Source organism: Pan troglodytes, chromosome 14 (genome assembly GCF_028858775.2).
Source record: "Pan troglodytes isolate AG18354 chromosome 14, NHGRI_mPanTro3-v2.0_pri, whole genome shotgun sequence".
NCBI lineage: Eukaryota > Metazoa > Chordata > Mammalia > Primates > Hominidae > Pan > Pan troglodytes.
The window spans coordinates 40635770-40653680 of NC_072412.2; the positions used below are offsets into that span (position 1 = coordinate 40635770).

A 17911-nucleotide genomic window follows, 5' to 3' on the forward strand; every position below is an offset into this window, starting at 1 on the left:
CATGCTGCGCCTGCCTCCATAACCCAGAGGTCAGAAAGGCAGAGCACTTCTATAAGATGGAGGCAAAAATACAAATGGAAAACTGGGTGTCTCTGCAAAAACAAGACTAAGGAGAACCAAGGCACTGCCATCCAAACCCAACACAGCCTTCAGTGAGTGCTCTCAGGAGGCCTGACAGCAGAATATATGCCCAAGGCAAGAATGTCACCCAAGGTGCCCATATCTCCTGCCCTCACGTTGTGTCCCAGGTCTGGGTTCTCTGCTTGAGTAATGCTCCAAGCTGCAAATGCCCCCAGCCAATTCTATCTCCTCAACCCATCACAGGCCCTCTGTCTAAGGACCTTCCTACCAGCGGGGGTTAGGAGGAAAGCATGGGAATGAAAGAATTTGGACCAAGGGGTGCATGATGGTAGCCTGTCAGGGCTACTTGTAGTTGAAAAGAGAAGCCCCTTTTGCAGGGAAACACCACTGTACAGATAGACTTCAGATGCTGCGGGGCACAGCGCCAGGCCAGCTGTGTGGAGCTGCATTCCAGCCAAGTGACTGAATATCTGCTTTCATGCGGTTTTGTGGAGCTGCTACAATCTTCCACCTCTGCAGAGTACACCCGTTTCTTCCAGTCACCACGAAAGGTCATGCAAAAAGAGATTCTTCAGTTCTGGCACTACATATTTAATATCAAATCTTTGTACTTGAGCCTGCAATGGATGGACATGCATATTCTATCAGCCTTGAAAATAGCTGCTCCAACACTGGAGCCCTGAAGGAAACTTTCCAGTTAAATATTCTCTCTTTGCCAACTGCCAAATAGACAATTTTATTATTCAACCCATGGATCCATTAACTCAACCCTGGCCTTCCCCAGTAGCCCCTGTCAGCTGCTCTTCTTTTGTGTGTGACACCCTGGATCTGAGCATCCGCTTGTTGCAGAGGCCCTTGGATTCCCCAACAGCCTCAGGCTCTGTAGGAGCCACCCCTAGGAGGCAAGTCAATCAGGCTGCTTCCCCAGCTTTGCTATTTGATTTCTATTGGGGCTGCAAGTGTTCCTTTCTAGGCCATTTTTAGGCCTGAATTTCATATGGGCCATAAAATCTTTTGTAAAAGGAAATGGATCAGCTAGCTTTGTCGAGACTCACTCTATTTCTGGAGTCCTGATGATGAAAGACTTAATTAGTGCTGGAGTAAAGAAACGGTCAGTCTCATTAAATTAGCAGCAGTATTTATTAATATAAATACATTGCACTTGAAAAATCCAACTTTAATGTCCCCTCTGAGTAAATATACTTATTTTTCTTCAAGTTTCAATCAGTAAGGCTTCATGTACAGCCATGATGTCATGAGACCAATTACACAGAGTACTCTTGACAGGCTCATGATTTTCTTGCCGTATTCTGGCCTGCGTAAGGAGCAAACTTGCTTTAGGATGTTCAGAGAGACATTGTTCTCTTCCATTTCCAGGTCAAACCCCAGCTACCATGACTTAATGCTTCAGAGCTGCATTTCATATTAATACATTCTTATATTCTGAAACTCCTCTGTGGTCACACTCACCATCTTTGGAGTCTGAATTTATTCACACACTCTGGTTGTTCCTTCAGGGAAGGAGCTAGCAGCCCCAAAGTACTTCCACTGAAGCCTTTGGAAAAGAGGGAAGACTCCAAGTCTCTGGCACCTGCAGAAGAGGGGAATCTTGAGAAGTAGCTGACGCTCCTTCGAGTTTACATGTCCCCTTGGTGAGATTTCTTACAGCAGAACATGACGTTCTTCCCACTCCCAGGATCCAAACCACTTTAAAAGAATGTTATACTTTGCTCTGCGTGGCCAAATACCACAAACACCACTTGATTTTAAAATTATGTAGTCTTGGTATTCCAAAGCCAACGTGCACCACCATGCAAGAACAGATGCGGTCTCTGAAGGCAAAAGCCCCAGGCAGTGCTTAGGTCTCAAAAAAGAGTTGTCCTGTCATCCTCAACTTGAGATGTTTGCTTGGCAAGCATTTTTTACCCTCTGGAGGAAATTTTGTTTACAGGATTTAACAATTACACACACACACACACACACACACACACACACACACACAATTACTCATTCTTCAGCTGCAGAACAAAGGTCAGCTCTTGGCACGCAGTAGTTTTCCAATTCCTGATCCTTTTTGATTTTCAATGTGCCCATCAGCAGACATGTAATTTTATCTTAAGACAGCCAAGTGCAAAGCATGAGACAATAGGCAGAAATCTTGTAAATAACTATCAAATAGAAATAATCCTTTCAGCTGACGAGGGAAAGCCTCCTTTGTTCAATTTTAATGATGTTTATATAACTTTTAGTATGCATATTCAGTCAGTAACATTATTTTAAGGCAGTTGATATAGGTGCCAAAATCCTCTGTGTACTGAGGAGATAGGTTGTCTTTTGCATGTGTGGGGTTTTGGAGACAAAAGGTGCACTGAAGTGTGTGGCTCCTGTTTGAGATAATGGAGCAGTGGATTTTCAGTTCCAATCCCTTTAAATCGTAGGTTTAATTCAATTGAGACCCAGAAGTGATTAGCCCAAGTTTACACAGGCACTTAATAGCTGAGCAGGGTCACAGACAAATTCTACCTAAAGTTTGCAATTACTCCCCATGATAAGCTGGAGAATTGGAATTCCTCTCCATTACCTGTAGTACTTTTGCCATAGCAAGTCTTAGAACAAGAGTAAAGAAAAGGCAATAGGTTTTCCTGGCTGGGTGAAGGGGCTCATACTTGTAATCCCAGCACTTTGGGAGGTCAAGGTAGGAGGATTGCTTGAGGCTAGGAGTTTGAGACCAGCCTCAGCAACATGGTGAAACCCCGTCCCTACCAAAAAAAAAAAAAAAAAAATTAGCTGGGCATGGTGGCATGAACCAGTAGTTCCACCTACTCAGGAGGTTAAGGCAGGAAGATCTCTTGACCCCACGAGGTTGAGGCTTCAGTGAGCTATGATTGTGCCACTGCATTCCAGCCTGAGTGACAGAGCAAGGCCCTATCTATCTATCTCAAAAAAAAAAAAAAAAAAAAAAAACAGAAAAAGGGAAAAAGAACCTTGTGATATAATCCTGACCAGAAATTAGACTTAAGTATTTTTAAAAGCCATTTATGTTACTGGTTGGAAAAAAATGATAAAAGTGGACATTTTGTTTCTTAATAAGATTAAAAAGCTATGTACAATATATTAAATATGTCGACATTTGATTATTCCTTAGATGCAATTCCAGAAACAAGTTGTCCAGGCAGGAGAGGCTGGCTTAGAATTTGTGGAGTATCTTACAATTGTGGTCATTGGAAACAAATCGAAATGCAGCAAATAAGCCACTATTCCTGTTGTTCCCCTTGTCTGTTTCTCCCAGCTTTATTCACTTAGAAATTTAATTTTGCCTGATCTGACAGGGACAGGAAGGAGCCAGGTGGAGGGAGGCTGGAAGCCTCCAAGGTTGGTCTTTCAGGAACAATGACAATGCTGTCTACTGAAAACCACTTCCAAACGGCTTTCAAAGCCCAAGAGTTTGTTTAGAGAAAATCTTGCTGGCATTGATGGATTTCTCCTCCTCTGACAGTTCACAGGAAAGAGTGTAGTATAAAGAATTAAGTGATTCATTCCAAACATCTGATGGGTTCCCTTCAAGTACTCCCCCTCTGATCCACTTCTTATGGCTGTGCTGAGCCTCCCCATCATCTGTGATGAGGTCATTTTGTCGGGCACACAAAGGATTCTAGGGGGAATATGCATCATATACTGCAGCTATTCACAGCATTCATTCCTCCTGGCTGCTCACGGGTAACAATGAACCTTCTCAGCATTACATGTGCTTACTAAGGAGACAGGGGTTAGATGCCTTTCAGTGGAACCCCCCGAGGCACACAATGCATTTATTATAATGTCTTGGCCCTAAGAAGGGCCTGGGAACAGCTTGGAGTGGTCTATAATTAAGTACATTTAATAATAAATGCACACACTTCTTAGGTATTGCAAGAAGTGAAAATAAGCTCTTCGTCTTCTCAGTCTCAATTCCCTTTCCCCATCATCCTTCCCCTTCACAAATCAGAAAAGCCAGGAGTACTGTGCTTTTTTAAAAATAGCAATTACAGAGGATGTCTGGCTGGTCGAGAAAGGTAAATTAAATTACTTGAGAACATTCTTTCCATGTCAAAAAAATGGCTTCTGCCTCCTCAGGTAGTTACGCATGGGGAGGATTTGCTAAAGGTTGGCTGTTCCTTTAATCTCCCTTGGATTCCACTTCCAAAGGCTTTCAGGGGCAGTGACCCGCTAGCTAAGGGGCATCCCTTGGGGTTAAGCTGCCACTTGGAAGGGCACTTCCTCAGATTGCTGCTGTGCGTAGCAAGGAAGCAGCAGTTAGAAGTGTTCCCCCGACAGTGTCCCATGTCCTCAGTCCCCACACCTCTGAGTGCTCTAATATGGGCAGATAGACTTTCTGAGGAAAGGGAGAGGAAGAGAGCCCTGTGAATGTGGACAGGGTCCAAGAAGAGAAGCCACACTGGAAGGAAGAGAAAAAGGCAGCAGGAGTGTGACATGTACATTTGTGAGATGCAGCAAGAGGCGTGGGACTGCGAGGGACGCAAAGGCATTAAGGGGCCTGGAGGCTGGAGGCCCAGCTTTGCCCCTGCCTGGCTGTGAGTGTGGCCTATTTTCTTGAACTTCTCTAAGCCTCAGTTTCTTTACTTGTAAAATGAGGATGTTAATGGTACCATGAATAGTTAGTGAAAGGTCTAGTAACAACAATCTTGGGAAAGTGACTTAAATTCTCTGAGCCTCACTTTCTTTATCATCTGCAAAATAAGGTAAAAAATACCCCTGTTACATGCATTGTTGTAAGGATGAATGAAATAATGTATGCAATCACTTAGCATATACCTGGTTCACAGTAAATCATCAGTAAATGCTAGCTGCTGTTGTGGCGACTGTTGGAATGCAATTACATTTTTAAAGATACATATTGGATTGAAATTGTTTGCATCATTGAATGGTTCAATACATGGAGCAGGTGTCTCACTAGAGGAACAAGAAAGCCATGCAAACTCACCGGGTAGTACCGTGCTGGAAATCAGATTGCTTTTATTTATTTGATAGTTAATGATAGGGAGAGGGGGTGATAGAACAAATGGGTATTATCTTTTCTTCTTTCCTATAATTAATTAAAATTAAATTATGGACCTGTACAATTTCAATATATATGGATGGATAGGATATTATTATTAATAATAGTTTTTCCAACTTAAGACCAGTTTTTTCAACTCACTGGTGCCCTAACGTTTCTGATTTTGCTATCAATCGTGAAGAGGAGTTTTTAAATTATATGGTTAAAGAGAGAATGACTTTTGCTGAAGCATCTTATTTTAAAGTAATATTGAGCCTATTATTGATAAAGATCAGCCCAAGAGTGTGTGGGAATGAGGTACATTTTGAAAGAAAAGAGAATGAGGCTTTAAAAAAAGTTGTTTTCTTTCTTTTTGTTACAGCTAAAAATTTCCAATCACCATTCACTTCAAATATACCACCTTGATTTTACTTTTTTTACTTTGCTTTAGGTAATTTTTATATGAATATTCTCAATAAATAATTTTCGTGTAAGCATTTATTATTTTGAGCATTACAGTTTGGACCCCAAAATGGAGTACTGTGAATTTTTTGAGAGATGCCAGAAGAAAAGAAGGAACAGGAAACTTCTAAGGCAAGACATCTTCCCCCTCCCACTCTAGCAGCAAGGAGAAGAGGACATTTGCTCTTTAAGAGCCTTTTAAAAGTCACATGGAAAGGCAAGCACTCCAAGGATTTTTTGATTCCTTTTGGCTTTGGCCAAGAAAATGAAATTATTGAGAACAGCCAGCCTTTCATAAGATATTGCTGTTGGAGGGACTTTTTGGTGGGTTAAATATTATAAAATCATTGTTTTCTGGTCAATACAGAGCAGGGAGAAAATAAAAATAATTGTTGGATAGGAGCATTTTGGTGGGTTTTGCACAGACTTGCATCTTGTGTCAGAATGTGACATCAAAGGCTCAGTTTGATGGGGTCGCTTTTCTAAGGTGACCAGATGATGTGTTAAGGCAAAAGCAAAGTATTTTCTCCCCCTCAGGTTTTTGGAAACAGACCAAACACATAGTTCTCAAAACCACCTTCCTTTAACCCCAACCTTTGATAAAGTGCAGGTCAACTAGCTTGCCCTAATGACTTCTAAACTCATCAGTGGAGTATCTTTCCATGTTTAAGTCTCCTTCTGGCTGCTTCTCTGAATTCTCATTACTGAGCAAGTGTAGGAAGACCCAGGAATGCCGGAATCATCCAGTCACTGCATGGGTTCACTTCATCCGTATCTTCTTTTTTTCAGAATACTCTTTATTCCTGTCTTATTTCAAATCCTGGTGTCATCAGGGTGATGAAGGGCACTTCTTAGACACTCGACAACATGGTGGAGGTGAAGATCTGTTGTAAAATCTGAGGGATATTCTTGGTATCCATGGCAACGAAAGACCGACCAGCTGGTAAAGTTCTCTGAAGCCTGCCAGGATGGAAAGGGAAAGGAAGTTACCACTGTAAATGGGGCTCCCTTCCACCTCCTGCCCTGGCAAACCACAGCCCCCTAATGGTTTCTTAGGAAAGGAAGTTTTTACTTTCTAATACCTTGCTCTCTGCCTACCATTGAATTAGTTGTCATTAAACAATGAAAGGCTTGGAAGAGCAACAAGGAAAGACACAGCAAAAGCAGGGAACTGAAAGAAAGGTCTTTTCAGTGAGAAAGTCAGTGAATTTGAAAAGAAAAAATTTTCTTCCTTTCTTTACTGCCATTTCTTGGTATTTCATATTCTTTTGGTATAACAGAGCCATAGGGATTCATATGGAATCAGCTCACCTCCTGGGTCTAGCGAATATGTTGACCTTACACTGTATTTCGAAGTGCTTTTCCTTCCTTAGAAAACAGGCCTCTAAAAACGCTGCCCAGCCAAACCCTGAGTGGTTCTTTCTCTCTTTCTTTGCCTCTCTCTTTTTTTTTTGGTCCACATCACACAATGTGAAATGCGATCTGGATTGTCCAATTACTGCTTCAATGACACTGAGGTTATACAGGCTTATGAAATTTTTTCCAACTCATTTTTAAGTGAATTTTTAAAAACTTATAATGGGTTTTGATTTGAATTATCCTTAAAAATAACATGTCATTGAAGTTACGATACTTTTTAAAATACTAATTTATAATTTGGAACAAAAGGCCATTTTGAAGGCAACAAAACTGTAAGACACAGTTTTCTTCAAAAGAACGCCTCCTTTCACTGTGCCAGTGAAGTCTGGCTTTGGAATGACATTTAATAAAATTCAACCATCCTGTGTAGTATTGTATATTTGGCATGCCTGGTAAGCCAGCTAATTCTGCAACATATCTTTTGCCAGTGGATGTTGGACCATTTCCCTAGGAAACCACAAGGGTATTATTGTGCTTTCTTAAGTATTCAAACAGGATCTGTTCACTAGAAAGACAAAATAGCCATTTCATCTCAACTAGTATTTGTTGAGCTTGTTGTCTGCCTAATACTGGGCTGATGCTGAGGAAAACCTGGGTGGAAAAGGCATAGTTTGTGTTTGAGGATGTGGAGGTTTTAAAAGATGCAAAGCGCTAACTTGTAAAAACTAAGAAGAATGCAAAGTCATGTCATAAAATGACTGTAACTACATGATATTAAGTCTGTTCTCAACCTCGCTCTGCAACCTTACAGCAAGGCAAAGGGAATAGAAAGAGAAAAAGCTGCTAGCATTTTGGATATTAAAACATTTCCAGTCACAGAGTATGAAAAGTAAAAGGGGTGGAATAACAAAAACGTAGGCCCTTTGTGCTTTAGGCAGGGATTTTTTTTTTTTTTTTTTAAGATTACTTTCACTGGTGTTTTGTGTTTCTTACAGGTATTTTAAACACAGAAAAACCATGAGCTCTTTCTGTTTGTAATTCAAAAAGATAAATGTTAGTGTGTTCAAGTTACGAAAGTGTTTCCAGATCTCTCCTTTCAGATCATACCTGCTGGTATTTATTGTCTGATCATAAGATTCTCTATTGAACATTTAGTATATTCAGTGTAGTATCTAACTATATGTATATTATCTTATGTTGTCGCCAAGTGTTTCACCTGCCTTGTCTCTCCAGCAATAAGAAGGGATACATGTGAGTGTGTCTATATATATATACAGGCATGCATATATGTAGGTGATGTCTCTATGGGGATATAACACGTGTGTGTATATATATGTCTAATATGTATAGACATTCATACACACACACACACACACACTATCTCCTATGCTAGGAAAATAGTAGATGTTCACGATTTTTAATATGATTTGAACACAAAATGATTAGCCTGAGCTTAGGAGCTTGACATAAAGTGCCAAATGTATAAAATACTACCCAGTTTATTAGTGACAAATCAATTTGTCAATGATTTATTAGTGGCTTAAATATAAACTAAAAAATAATTAATTTAAAATTATTATCGTTCATCTAAACAAAAGCTAGAACATATCCCCTCAACTAGATTATAAACCCCTTGAGGCTAGCAACTCTAGTTTCTGTTTTTCCTCCATCTGCCTCACTGTCCCTCATGGTGCTAAGCCTATAAAACAGCATGTGTTAGCTACTCAGTATCTCCGTACCTGCCCTTTTCTGTATGCTCAGATGACACTTACCTGGTTGCTTGATCACCTAAAGAGCCAATAAAAATGGCAAAAGCATTTACTTGAGGGTCTCTTGTGAGGATTTGAGCAAACTTAGCAGGATGTATTCCATATCGTGACAGATTTGCATCACTCAAGACTATGACAAAGTACTCATCAGCTTCTTCTTTGACAATTTCCTTGATGGCATGTTCTGTCCCTTCTAACGTGTGGTCCCCACTCATGCAGAACTGAGAGTGGGCATGCATTGTCTGGAGGTAAGAGAAGTTGCACAAAAGCCATGGGTGAGAAACTTCTTTTTTAACAAATACGATTATTTTTCTATTGACCATGAGCATGCATACATACCAATTATTACCCATGAGTAGTACATTCTAAGTTAGTTCTATTTAATTTGCATATTTGAGTGACAACAGTATACAGTGATATTTGTATCTGGCATAGAATTTCATTAGATATAGGATATCATTCCAAAATTATCACAGTGGGCACTTAGTTTTAAGTGGAAGCTTGCACTTCCACTTAAAGTGAGAAAATATAAGAAAATATAAAACTTGGTATCACATTGGAGGATGCAGATGACACAGGAGGAAAATAAGGAATGAGTTGAGTTTCCATTAAACAAAGGTATAATACTAAAAACATTGTACTCACGTCAATAACGATGGAGGAAAGTGACTTAAAATTGTGATGTGCATTTTTCTGTTGCAGGCTTAAGTGTGTGAAATGAATTACACATAAAATTGGGGACAGGGAGCACTCTAAAAGCGGTCATTCTGCTTACCAATGATATGATTGTATATCTAGAAAACCCTGTCCCTCTCCCGTCTCCCTCTCCCGTCTCCCTCTCCCGTCTCCCTCTCCCTCTCCCTCTCCCCGGTCTCCCTCTGATGCCACCAAAGTTGTGAAAGCCGAGGCTGGACTGTACTGCCGCCATCTCGGCTCACTGCAACCTCCCTGCCTGATTCTCCTGCCTCAGCCTGCAGAGTGCCTGGGATTGCAGGTGCGCGCCGCCACACCTGACTGGTTTTTGCATTTTTTGGTGGAGACGGGGTTTCGCCGTGTTGGCCGGGCTGGTCTCCAGCTCCTGACCGCGAGTGATCTGCCTGCCTCCGCCTCCCGAGGTGCCGGGATTGCAGACGGAGTCTCGCTCACTCAGTGCTCAACGTTGCCCAGGCTGGAGTGCAGTGGCGTGATCTCGGCTCGCTGCAACCTCCACCTCCCAGCCGCCTGCCTTGGCCTCCCAAAGTGCCGAGATTGCAGCCTCTACCCGGCCGCCACCCCGTCTGGGAAGTGAGAAGCGTCTCTGCCTGGCCGCCCATCGTCTGGGATGTGAGGAGCCCCTCCGACAGGCCGCCCAGTCTGGGAAGTGAGGGGCGCCTCTTCCCGGTCACCATCCCGTCTAGAAAGTGAGGAGTGTCTCTGCCCAGCCGCCCATCATCTGAGATGTGAGGAGCCCCTCTGACCCGCCGCCCAGTCTGGGAAGTGAGAAGCGCCTCTTCCCGGCCGCCATCCCATCTAGGAAGTGAGGAGTGTCTCTGCCTGGCCTCCCATCATCTGAGATGTGGGGAGCGCTTCTGCCCCACCGCCCTGTCTGGGATGTGAGGAGTGCCTCTGCCCGGTGGCGACCCCGTCTGGGAATTGAGGAGTGTCTCTGCCCGACCACCACCCCATCTGGGAGGTGAGGAGCGTCTCTGCCCGGCTGCCCCGTCTGAGCAGTGAGGAGCCCCTCCGCCCGGCAGCCGCCCGTCTGCGAAGTGAGGAGCCCCTCCGCCCGGCAGCTGCCCCGTCCGGGAGGTGGGGGGCAGCCCCAGCCCGGCCAGCCGCCCCGTCCGGGAGGGAGGTGGGGGGCAGCCCCCGCCTGGCCAGCCGCCCCGTCCGAGAGGGAGGTGGGGGGTCAGCCCCCGCCCGGCCAGCCGCCCCATCTGGGAGGGAGGTGGGGGGGGTCAGCCCCCGCCCCGCCAGCCACCCCGTCTGGGAGGGAGGTGGGGGGCAGCCCCAGCCCGGCCAGCCGCCCTGTCCGGGAGGGAGGTGGGGGGGCAGCCCCCGCCTGGCCAGCTGCCCTGTCCGGGAGGGAGGTGGGGGGGCGCCTCTGCCTGGCCGCCCCGTCTGGGAAGTGAGGAGCCCCTCTGCCAGGCTGCCACCCCATCTGGGAGGTGTACCCAACAGCTCATTGAGAACGGGCCATGATGACGATGGCGGTTTTGTCAAATGGGGGAAATGTGGGGAAAAGAGATCAGATTGTTACTGTGTCGGTGTAGAAAGAAGTAGACATGGGAGACTCCATTTTGTTCTGTATTAAGAAAAATTGTTCTGCCTTGGGATGCTGTTAATCTATAACCTTACCCCCAACCCCATGCTCTCTGAAACATGTGCTGTGTCCACCCAGGGTTAAATGGATTAAGGGCGGTGCAAGATGTGCTTTGTTAAACAGATGCTTGAAGGCAGCATGCTCGTTAAGAGTCATCACCACTCCCTAATCTCAAGTACCCAGGGACACAAACACTGCGGAAGGCCACAGTGTTTTCCTCTGTCTAGGAAACCCAGAGACCCTTGTTCACATGTTTATCTGCTGACCTTCCCTCCACTATTGTCCTATGACCCTGCCAAATCCCCCTCTCCGAGAAACACCCAAGAATGATCAATAAATACTAAAAAAAAAAAAAAAAAAAAAAAGGCCGGGCGCGGTGGCTCACATCTGTGGTCCCAGCACTTTGGGAGGCCGAGGCTGGCAGATCACGAGGTCGGGAGTTCGAGACCGGCCTGGCCGGCATGGTGGAACCCTGTCTCTACTAAAAATACAAAAAATTAGCTGGGTATGGTGGCATGCGCCTGTGATCTCAGCTGCTCGGAGGGCTGGGACAGGAGAGTCGCTTGGGTATGGGAGGCGCAGGTTGTAGTGAGCTGAGAATGTACCACTGCACTCCAGCCTGGGCGACAGAGCAAGACACTGTTTCAAAAAAAAAAAAAAAAAAGAAAAAAAGAAGAAACAAGCCAGGCACGGTGGCTGACGCCTCTAGACCCAGCACTTTGAGGCGGGCAGATCACCTGAGATTGGGAGCTCGAGACCGGCCTGGCCAACATAATGAAGCCCCATCTCTACTAAAGATACAAAACAAACAAAAATTGGCCGGGCATGGTGGCACGCGCCTGTGGTACCGGCTACTTGGGAGGCTGAGGCAGGAGACTGGCTTGAACCTGGGAGGAGGAGGTCGTAGCAGGCCGAGATTGTGCCACTGCACTCTAGCCTGAGCGACAGAGCAAGACTCCATCTCAAAACAAACAAAGAATAAGACCTAGTGTTAGCTAGCACAACAGGGTGACTATAGTTTAAAAAAAAAATATATATATATATATATACACCTCTCTCTATATATACATGTATATATATACGTATATATGTATATATAAAATATATATACATATATACGTATATATACGTATATATAAAAAATATATATACACCTCTATATATATGCATATATATATATATATATATATGGTGTGTGTGTGTGTGTGAGACAGAGTGTTGCTCTGTCGCCCAAGCTGGAGACCGCAGTGGCGTGATCTTGGTTCGCTGCAGCCTCTGCCTCCCGGGTTCGGGCGGTTCTCCTGCCTCAGCCTCCCGGGTGGCTGGGATTGCGGGTGCCCGCCACCATGCCCAGCTAATTTTTTTTTGTATTTTTGGTAGAGATGGGATTTCGCCAGGTTGGCCGGGCTGGTATCGAGCTCCTGGCCTCAGGTGGTCTGCCCGCCTCGGCCTCCCAGGGTGCTGGGATTGCAGGCGTGCGCCACCGTGCCTGGCCGTAAAAAATAATTTAATTGTACATTTAAAATAACTAAAAGAGTTCAATTGGATAGTTTGTAACACAAAAGATAAATGCTTGAGGTGATGGATTTCTCTTTAACCCTGCTGTGAATATTATGCATTGCATGCCCGTATCAAATATCTTATGTGCCCCACAAGCATATAAACTTACTACGCACCTGCAAAAATTAAAAATAAACTTGAAAACATAAAAACAAAACAAAAATCAACATTAAAGGAAGAAAAGTTTTCTGTAAAAAAAAAAAAAAAAAAAGAAAACCCTAAAATCTGATAAATGAATTCAGTAAAGTCTCAGGTTACAAAATCAATATACTCAAATTAGTAACACTGCTATATGCCAACAATGACCAAGCTGAGAATCAAATCAAGAACTCAATCTCTTTTACAATAGCTGCACACACACAAAACCCTAGGAATATACCTAACCAAGGAGGTGAAAGAGCTCTACAAGGAAAACTACAAAACACTGATGAAAGAAATCACAGATGACACAAACAAATGGAAACACATCCAATGCTCATAGATGAGGAGAATCAATATTGTGAAAATGACCATACTGCCCAAAGCAATCAACAGGTTCAGTGTAATTCCCATCAAAATACCATCATTATTTTTCAAAGAACTAGAAAAAACAATCCTAAAATTCACGTGGAACCAAAAAAGAGCCCAGATAGCCAAAGCAATACTAAGCAAAAGCAACAAATCTGAAGGCATCACATTACAGGGCTTTAAATTATACTAAGGCTATAGTCACCAAAACAGCATGGTACTGGTATAAAAATAGGCACGTAGACCAATGAGACAGAATAGAGAACCCAGAAATAAAGCCAAATATGTGGATGTGGTGAAAAGGGAACATTTACACTGCTGGTGGGAATGTAAATTAGTACAACCACTATGGAAAACAGTATGGAAAGTCCTTAAAGAACTAAAGTAGGTCTACCATTCAATCCAGTAATCCCATTAATAGGTATCTGCCCAAAGGAAAAGAAGTCATTATATTAATATGAAAAAGACAACATGCACACACGTTTATAGAAGCACAATTAGCAATTGCAATGATATGGAACCAACCTAAGTGTCCATCATCAACCAATGAGTGATAAAGAAAATGTATATATACACCATGGAATACTACTCAGCCATAAAACTGAATAAAATAATGGCATTTGCAGCAACTTGGATGGAGCTGGAGGCCATTATTCTAAGGGAAGAAACTCAGGAATCGAAAACCAAATACTGTATGTTCTCACTTATAGGTGGGAGCTAAGCTATGAGGACACAAAAACATTAAGAGTGATATAATGGACTTTGGGGACTAAGGTGGGGAAAGTTCTCAGGGGGGTGAGGGATAAAAGACTACATATTGGGTACAGTGTACACTGCTCGGGTGGTGGGTACACTATCTCAAAATTCACCACTAAAGAACTCATCCATATAACCAAAAACCACTCGTACCCCAAAAACTATTGAAATAAAATTTTAAAAGGGGTCATTCTTTTCCTTCTATTGCACATGTAGGGGCTGAGAAGAGCCGTATGGGACATACAAGGGGGCCCAGGTTGTAGAATCCCAATCTAAATCCAAGTGTCCTAAAAATATGTAGGGGACAAATTTTAAATTTTATATGGTGGAGAAAAGGATTTTAGGCATGATGGGTGTTTTCTCAGTTCAATACTTGAATGTGTGTGAAACAGTCTTTTTCTTTCCTGTGTATCTGCTGCTTCTTCAATGAATCCTTTTAGTCGTTACCTAACCTGATAGAAGCTTTCATAATACAGAGGTAATAAAATATATTTACCTTCAGAATTTCTAGTCTTTGCTTATTGTCCTTGGGGATTTTGTTCATTGGAACCAGACCAATGTTGTAGCCATCTCCAGAGTGTCCAACGATGTCATACTACATGCAAGAGAACCAGAAAGTTATAAACTTTTCTCCACAAAAGAACAGTCATTAGATCTTTAATGTTCAACTCTTTGGACCATTGTTGTCCAAAGTTGCTCAACATATGGCCATAAAGAAATGCAGTGAGACAGATGTGTGTTTCATTCTCTAATCTCACTATGTACATGAGAAACTCTTGTCTACTGAGAAAGGCTAGAGCTGGGAGTCAAGTGCAACCTTTTCACAGAGTCTGGAAAAAAAGTCTGGGGTCTGAGGTAAACTATAATTGGGGTGAGGTAGTTCCCTCCAACTTTGAGTTACACATACTCTAGGTGTTGTAGAGCAATGCAGTTATTTCTTTTCATGTATGTTCCTTTTAAAATGGTGAGTTATTTGAAGGTGAGGCCACAGCTTATTTCTCTTTGAATTTCTAGAATCTAAGAGAGTGCCTAGCATGTTTATTGCACAAGTGCTGTAAGAGAGTTTGCAATCAAGTTGGGGCAATAAGAAGCTTTTCCCTTGCATGTGGGCTACATTCTTCTACAAATAAGCTGTTTGAAGCTGGAATGCATTTTTCCCCCTCAACAATCATGGGATAAATGGTGGTTAGTCCATGCTAGCTGACAAACAACAATCCATAACATAACTGAAACTGCTGTGTTTTAAATGGAAAGAAACAGAAAAAATTTGGTTGGAATTGTTATGCAAAAATAGGAAGTGAGAAGAAGGGTTTCCTGGGGAAGATGAGTCCCATTATAGATATGCTGAACTTGTGTCCTGGGGGAGAGATGTGGCTAGGGGTGAAGACCTAACAGTTATCCCCAGGAGGGAATAAATGGAGGCCCATATATTATGTCTAAATATGTCAAAGATATACATCAGGCTACCAACTGTTAAATAAAACATGTTCTGTCCTCCCACTTTGATAAAATATACGTTATAATAACCTGGAAAGCCAGGGCCAAATTTCAAATACTTGGGTTCCTGGAAGTTCTGTGCTAGAACATGGTCACATGGACAGTAATGGCCCCTGGCCCATAGCCCATGCCCTTCTCTTTTCATAGTTGGCTCTGGCCCACCCCATGAGGTACCTCAAATGCATGTGTGTGGACACCCAGTGCTGACATCCACACTCCATCGCTCCATCATGAACAACAGTTACCCTCTGCCCACCTCTCAGACCTTGGGGTGCTCACACAATTGGCCAGTCTGTCCTAGGAAGATGGACTTAGGAAAGAGGCCCACGCAGGACTTGGAAGCAGGCTTGGGGTCATTTCATGAGAATAGTTGGGGATCCCAGGTACCAGGAGCATGATCTAAAAACAGGCTTTAAAGGCCCTTTGGCCCCATAGACACCTCACCTCATGGGAGGTTCATGGTCAGAGGAGGGCCAGAGTGGGGCCATGGGTGGGGGTGAGATGGTGGGAGATTATTCTGTGCCTGGTTTAAATATAAAAGAATAGCGAAGGAAATTTATCAATGCATTAAAAAGGTTGACAGTAAATGATTTCCAATGATGTAACACATTCCATATAAGAAAAAAAAATTATTCTCAGTATAGTTTGCTATCAATAGAGTGAAAAGGTACCAAATAAAAACTGAAACTAAAAGCAGCTGAGCTCAGCTGTTAGAAATTGCTCAGGATAGGAAATTTCTGGCTTCAGCATAGGCTTGACTAAAGTCATCCATGGGTTCAGTGGTAGGATTGGCACAGATGTGGAGAGAGCTTGCATAATCCTTCCATGGAAGCACACTCCAGGGAGGCCCCGACTGATTTGACAACGGTCATGGCAGGAACTGTTTGTAGTCAAGAGGGGAAAGTTCTCCTGAGAAAGTGCCAGGCAGGTTGCTTTCATTATGGGCTGGTGAAGTAATCTGCTAAACAGGATCTTACACATGAGGGAATAAGATCAGTTCCCTGACACGGAACTAGGTTTCTTATATTGGGCTGAGGTAAGAGGGCTATGAATGTGTTTGACTTTTCCCTCCCTTTTAACTGATGGCTAGAGTTCTTTCTAATTAGATGATAGTGAATGAAACTATAGAAATCTTTGATCATATGGTCTGTCACAGGGTCAATGTAACTGGTCAAAGAGCAGTCAACAAATACAGTTTTTAGCTGGTCTTTAGTAAAACAAGATACTGGCTGATTAAAACCTTCAGAAATACTTTAGCAACCATCCATCTATCATTTGATTGTGTGACTGATATATCTATCTACCATTTAAATATATGCCTAGGAGAAAAAAAAATATACTATACTTTTCTAGGCAAATGAGACAAAGAAAGGTGGATTGTATGCTTCTTTTTCTTCCTTCTTCCCTCTTCCCTTTCTTTCTTCTTTTTTTCCCTTCCTTTTTCGTTCTCATCTCTTATTTGTGGTAAGGAAAGACCAGCCTTTGTCTGTGCCTGGTGAGTACTGCAAAGGCTTGCAAAGACACCTAAGCGACAGGATGGAGCTTATAAAATAGTTTGCAGGCCCTGGTTTCTCATCTTCCAGATGGGTTTGAGGATTATTCTGTGACCAAAGTCAATAAAATGCTTGGGAGGAATCTAAAGTACATCCAAATGTGGACCATTCCCTGGCGTTACTGCAGATTATATTAAGCTTCCATTACCAGCAATACTCCTCCATCAAAATTATCTAGTATCTGCTATCCAAGGATTCCAACATGGTTTACCAACAGTGATTTGCTAATCCTGAAAATTGTGTGGGTTAATGGAAAAGATGCATACTCTCATTCATTTCCATTTTCTAACTCCTAAATCTGCTGTTCACCTGATCTGGTTTCTACGATGATCGTGAAATCCAACTTGACAGGGCCTCGAGCATGCTTCCATGGAGGAGCTACAGGAGTCAATAAACAAGATCCTCACTGTCATTATCAAACCGCCTAACATTTAGATCAGAATTTTTTCTGAGCTCAAAATTTTTATGATCATGATTTCTGCACTTTTCAGAGCATTCCTGAAAACCCTGTGCAGTCTCACATTTAGCATTTAACATAAATATTAAGCCACAGTAGTAAAGAAAAGCCTCAACTGCAGAGGACCAATTTAAATACTTTTTTGCTTTAGAAATCTGTTTAAATGCCCTTTTGCTATATTTTCTTTTGGAAGTGTTTTTCATTTAGAGAAAAGTATAACAAACAAAAACAAATGCTGAAATTTTGGTCAAAGATGTGGTTTATCATCAAATAAGAATGATTTATAATGTTTAGAATGCATAGGACAAAGTGCTATTAGCAATTTTATGAATAAGATTTATGTGTAAATTTCTATTAGGACGGACAACCATTTGCTGGCTTTGGGAGATGCTATGCTTTATTATGCAGCCACATTGTAAGTAGGTACGAGACAATCATCTAAGGCTATTTATTAAAACTACTAGGTGTAAAATTCTCATGTCCTTCTAGAAATATAAATACACCATTCTCAGATGGTGCCACTAACTACCAGCTACACAGGATCAGAAGATAAATATGTGATTTAAAAAGTCA

General features: G+C 42.6%; 1 protein-coding gene across 3 annotated transcripts in view; it reads right to left on the reverse strand.

Annotated features, from left to right (window-relative positions):
* Positions 1–5069: 5069 nt before the first annotated feature.
* VWA8 (von Willebrand factor A domain containing 8) overlaps positions 5070–17911 on the reverse strand; it is a 395962-nt gene continuing 383120 nt past the window's right edge. For all 3 annotated transcript variants that reach the window (XR_010150666.1, XM_003318022.7, XM_016925242.4), the window contains 3 exons: positions 14328–14426; positions 8710–8948; positions 5070–6538 (listed from right to left, as the gene is read on the reverse strand). Coding sequence is in view for 2 of the 3 variants with exons in the window: in XM_003318022.7 (XP_003318070.5) it covers positions 6430–6538; positions 8710–8948; positions 14328–14426 (447 nt within the window). In the remaining variant the exon portion in view is untranslated. The remainder of the gene's footprint in view (positions 6539–8709; positions 8949–14327; positions 14427–17911) is intronic.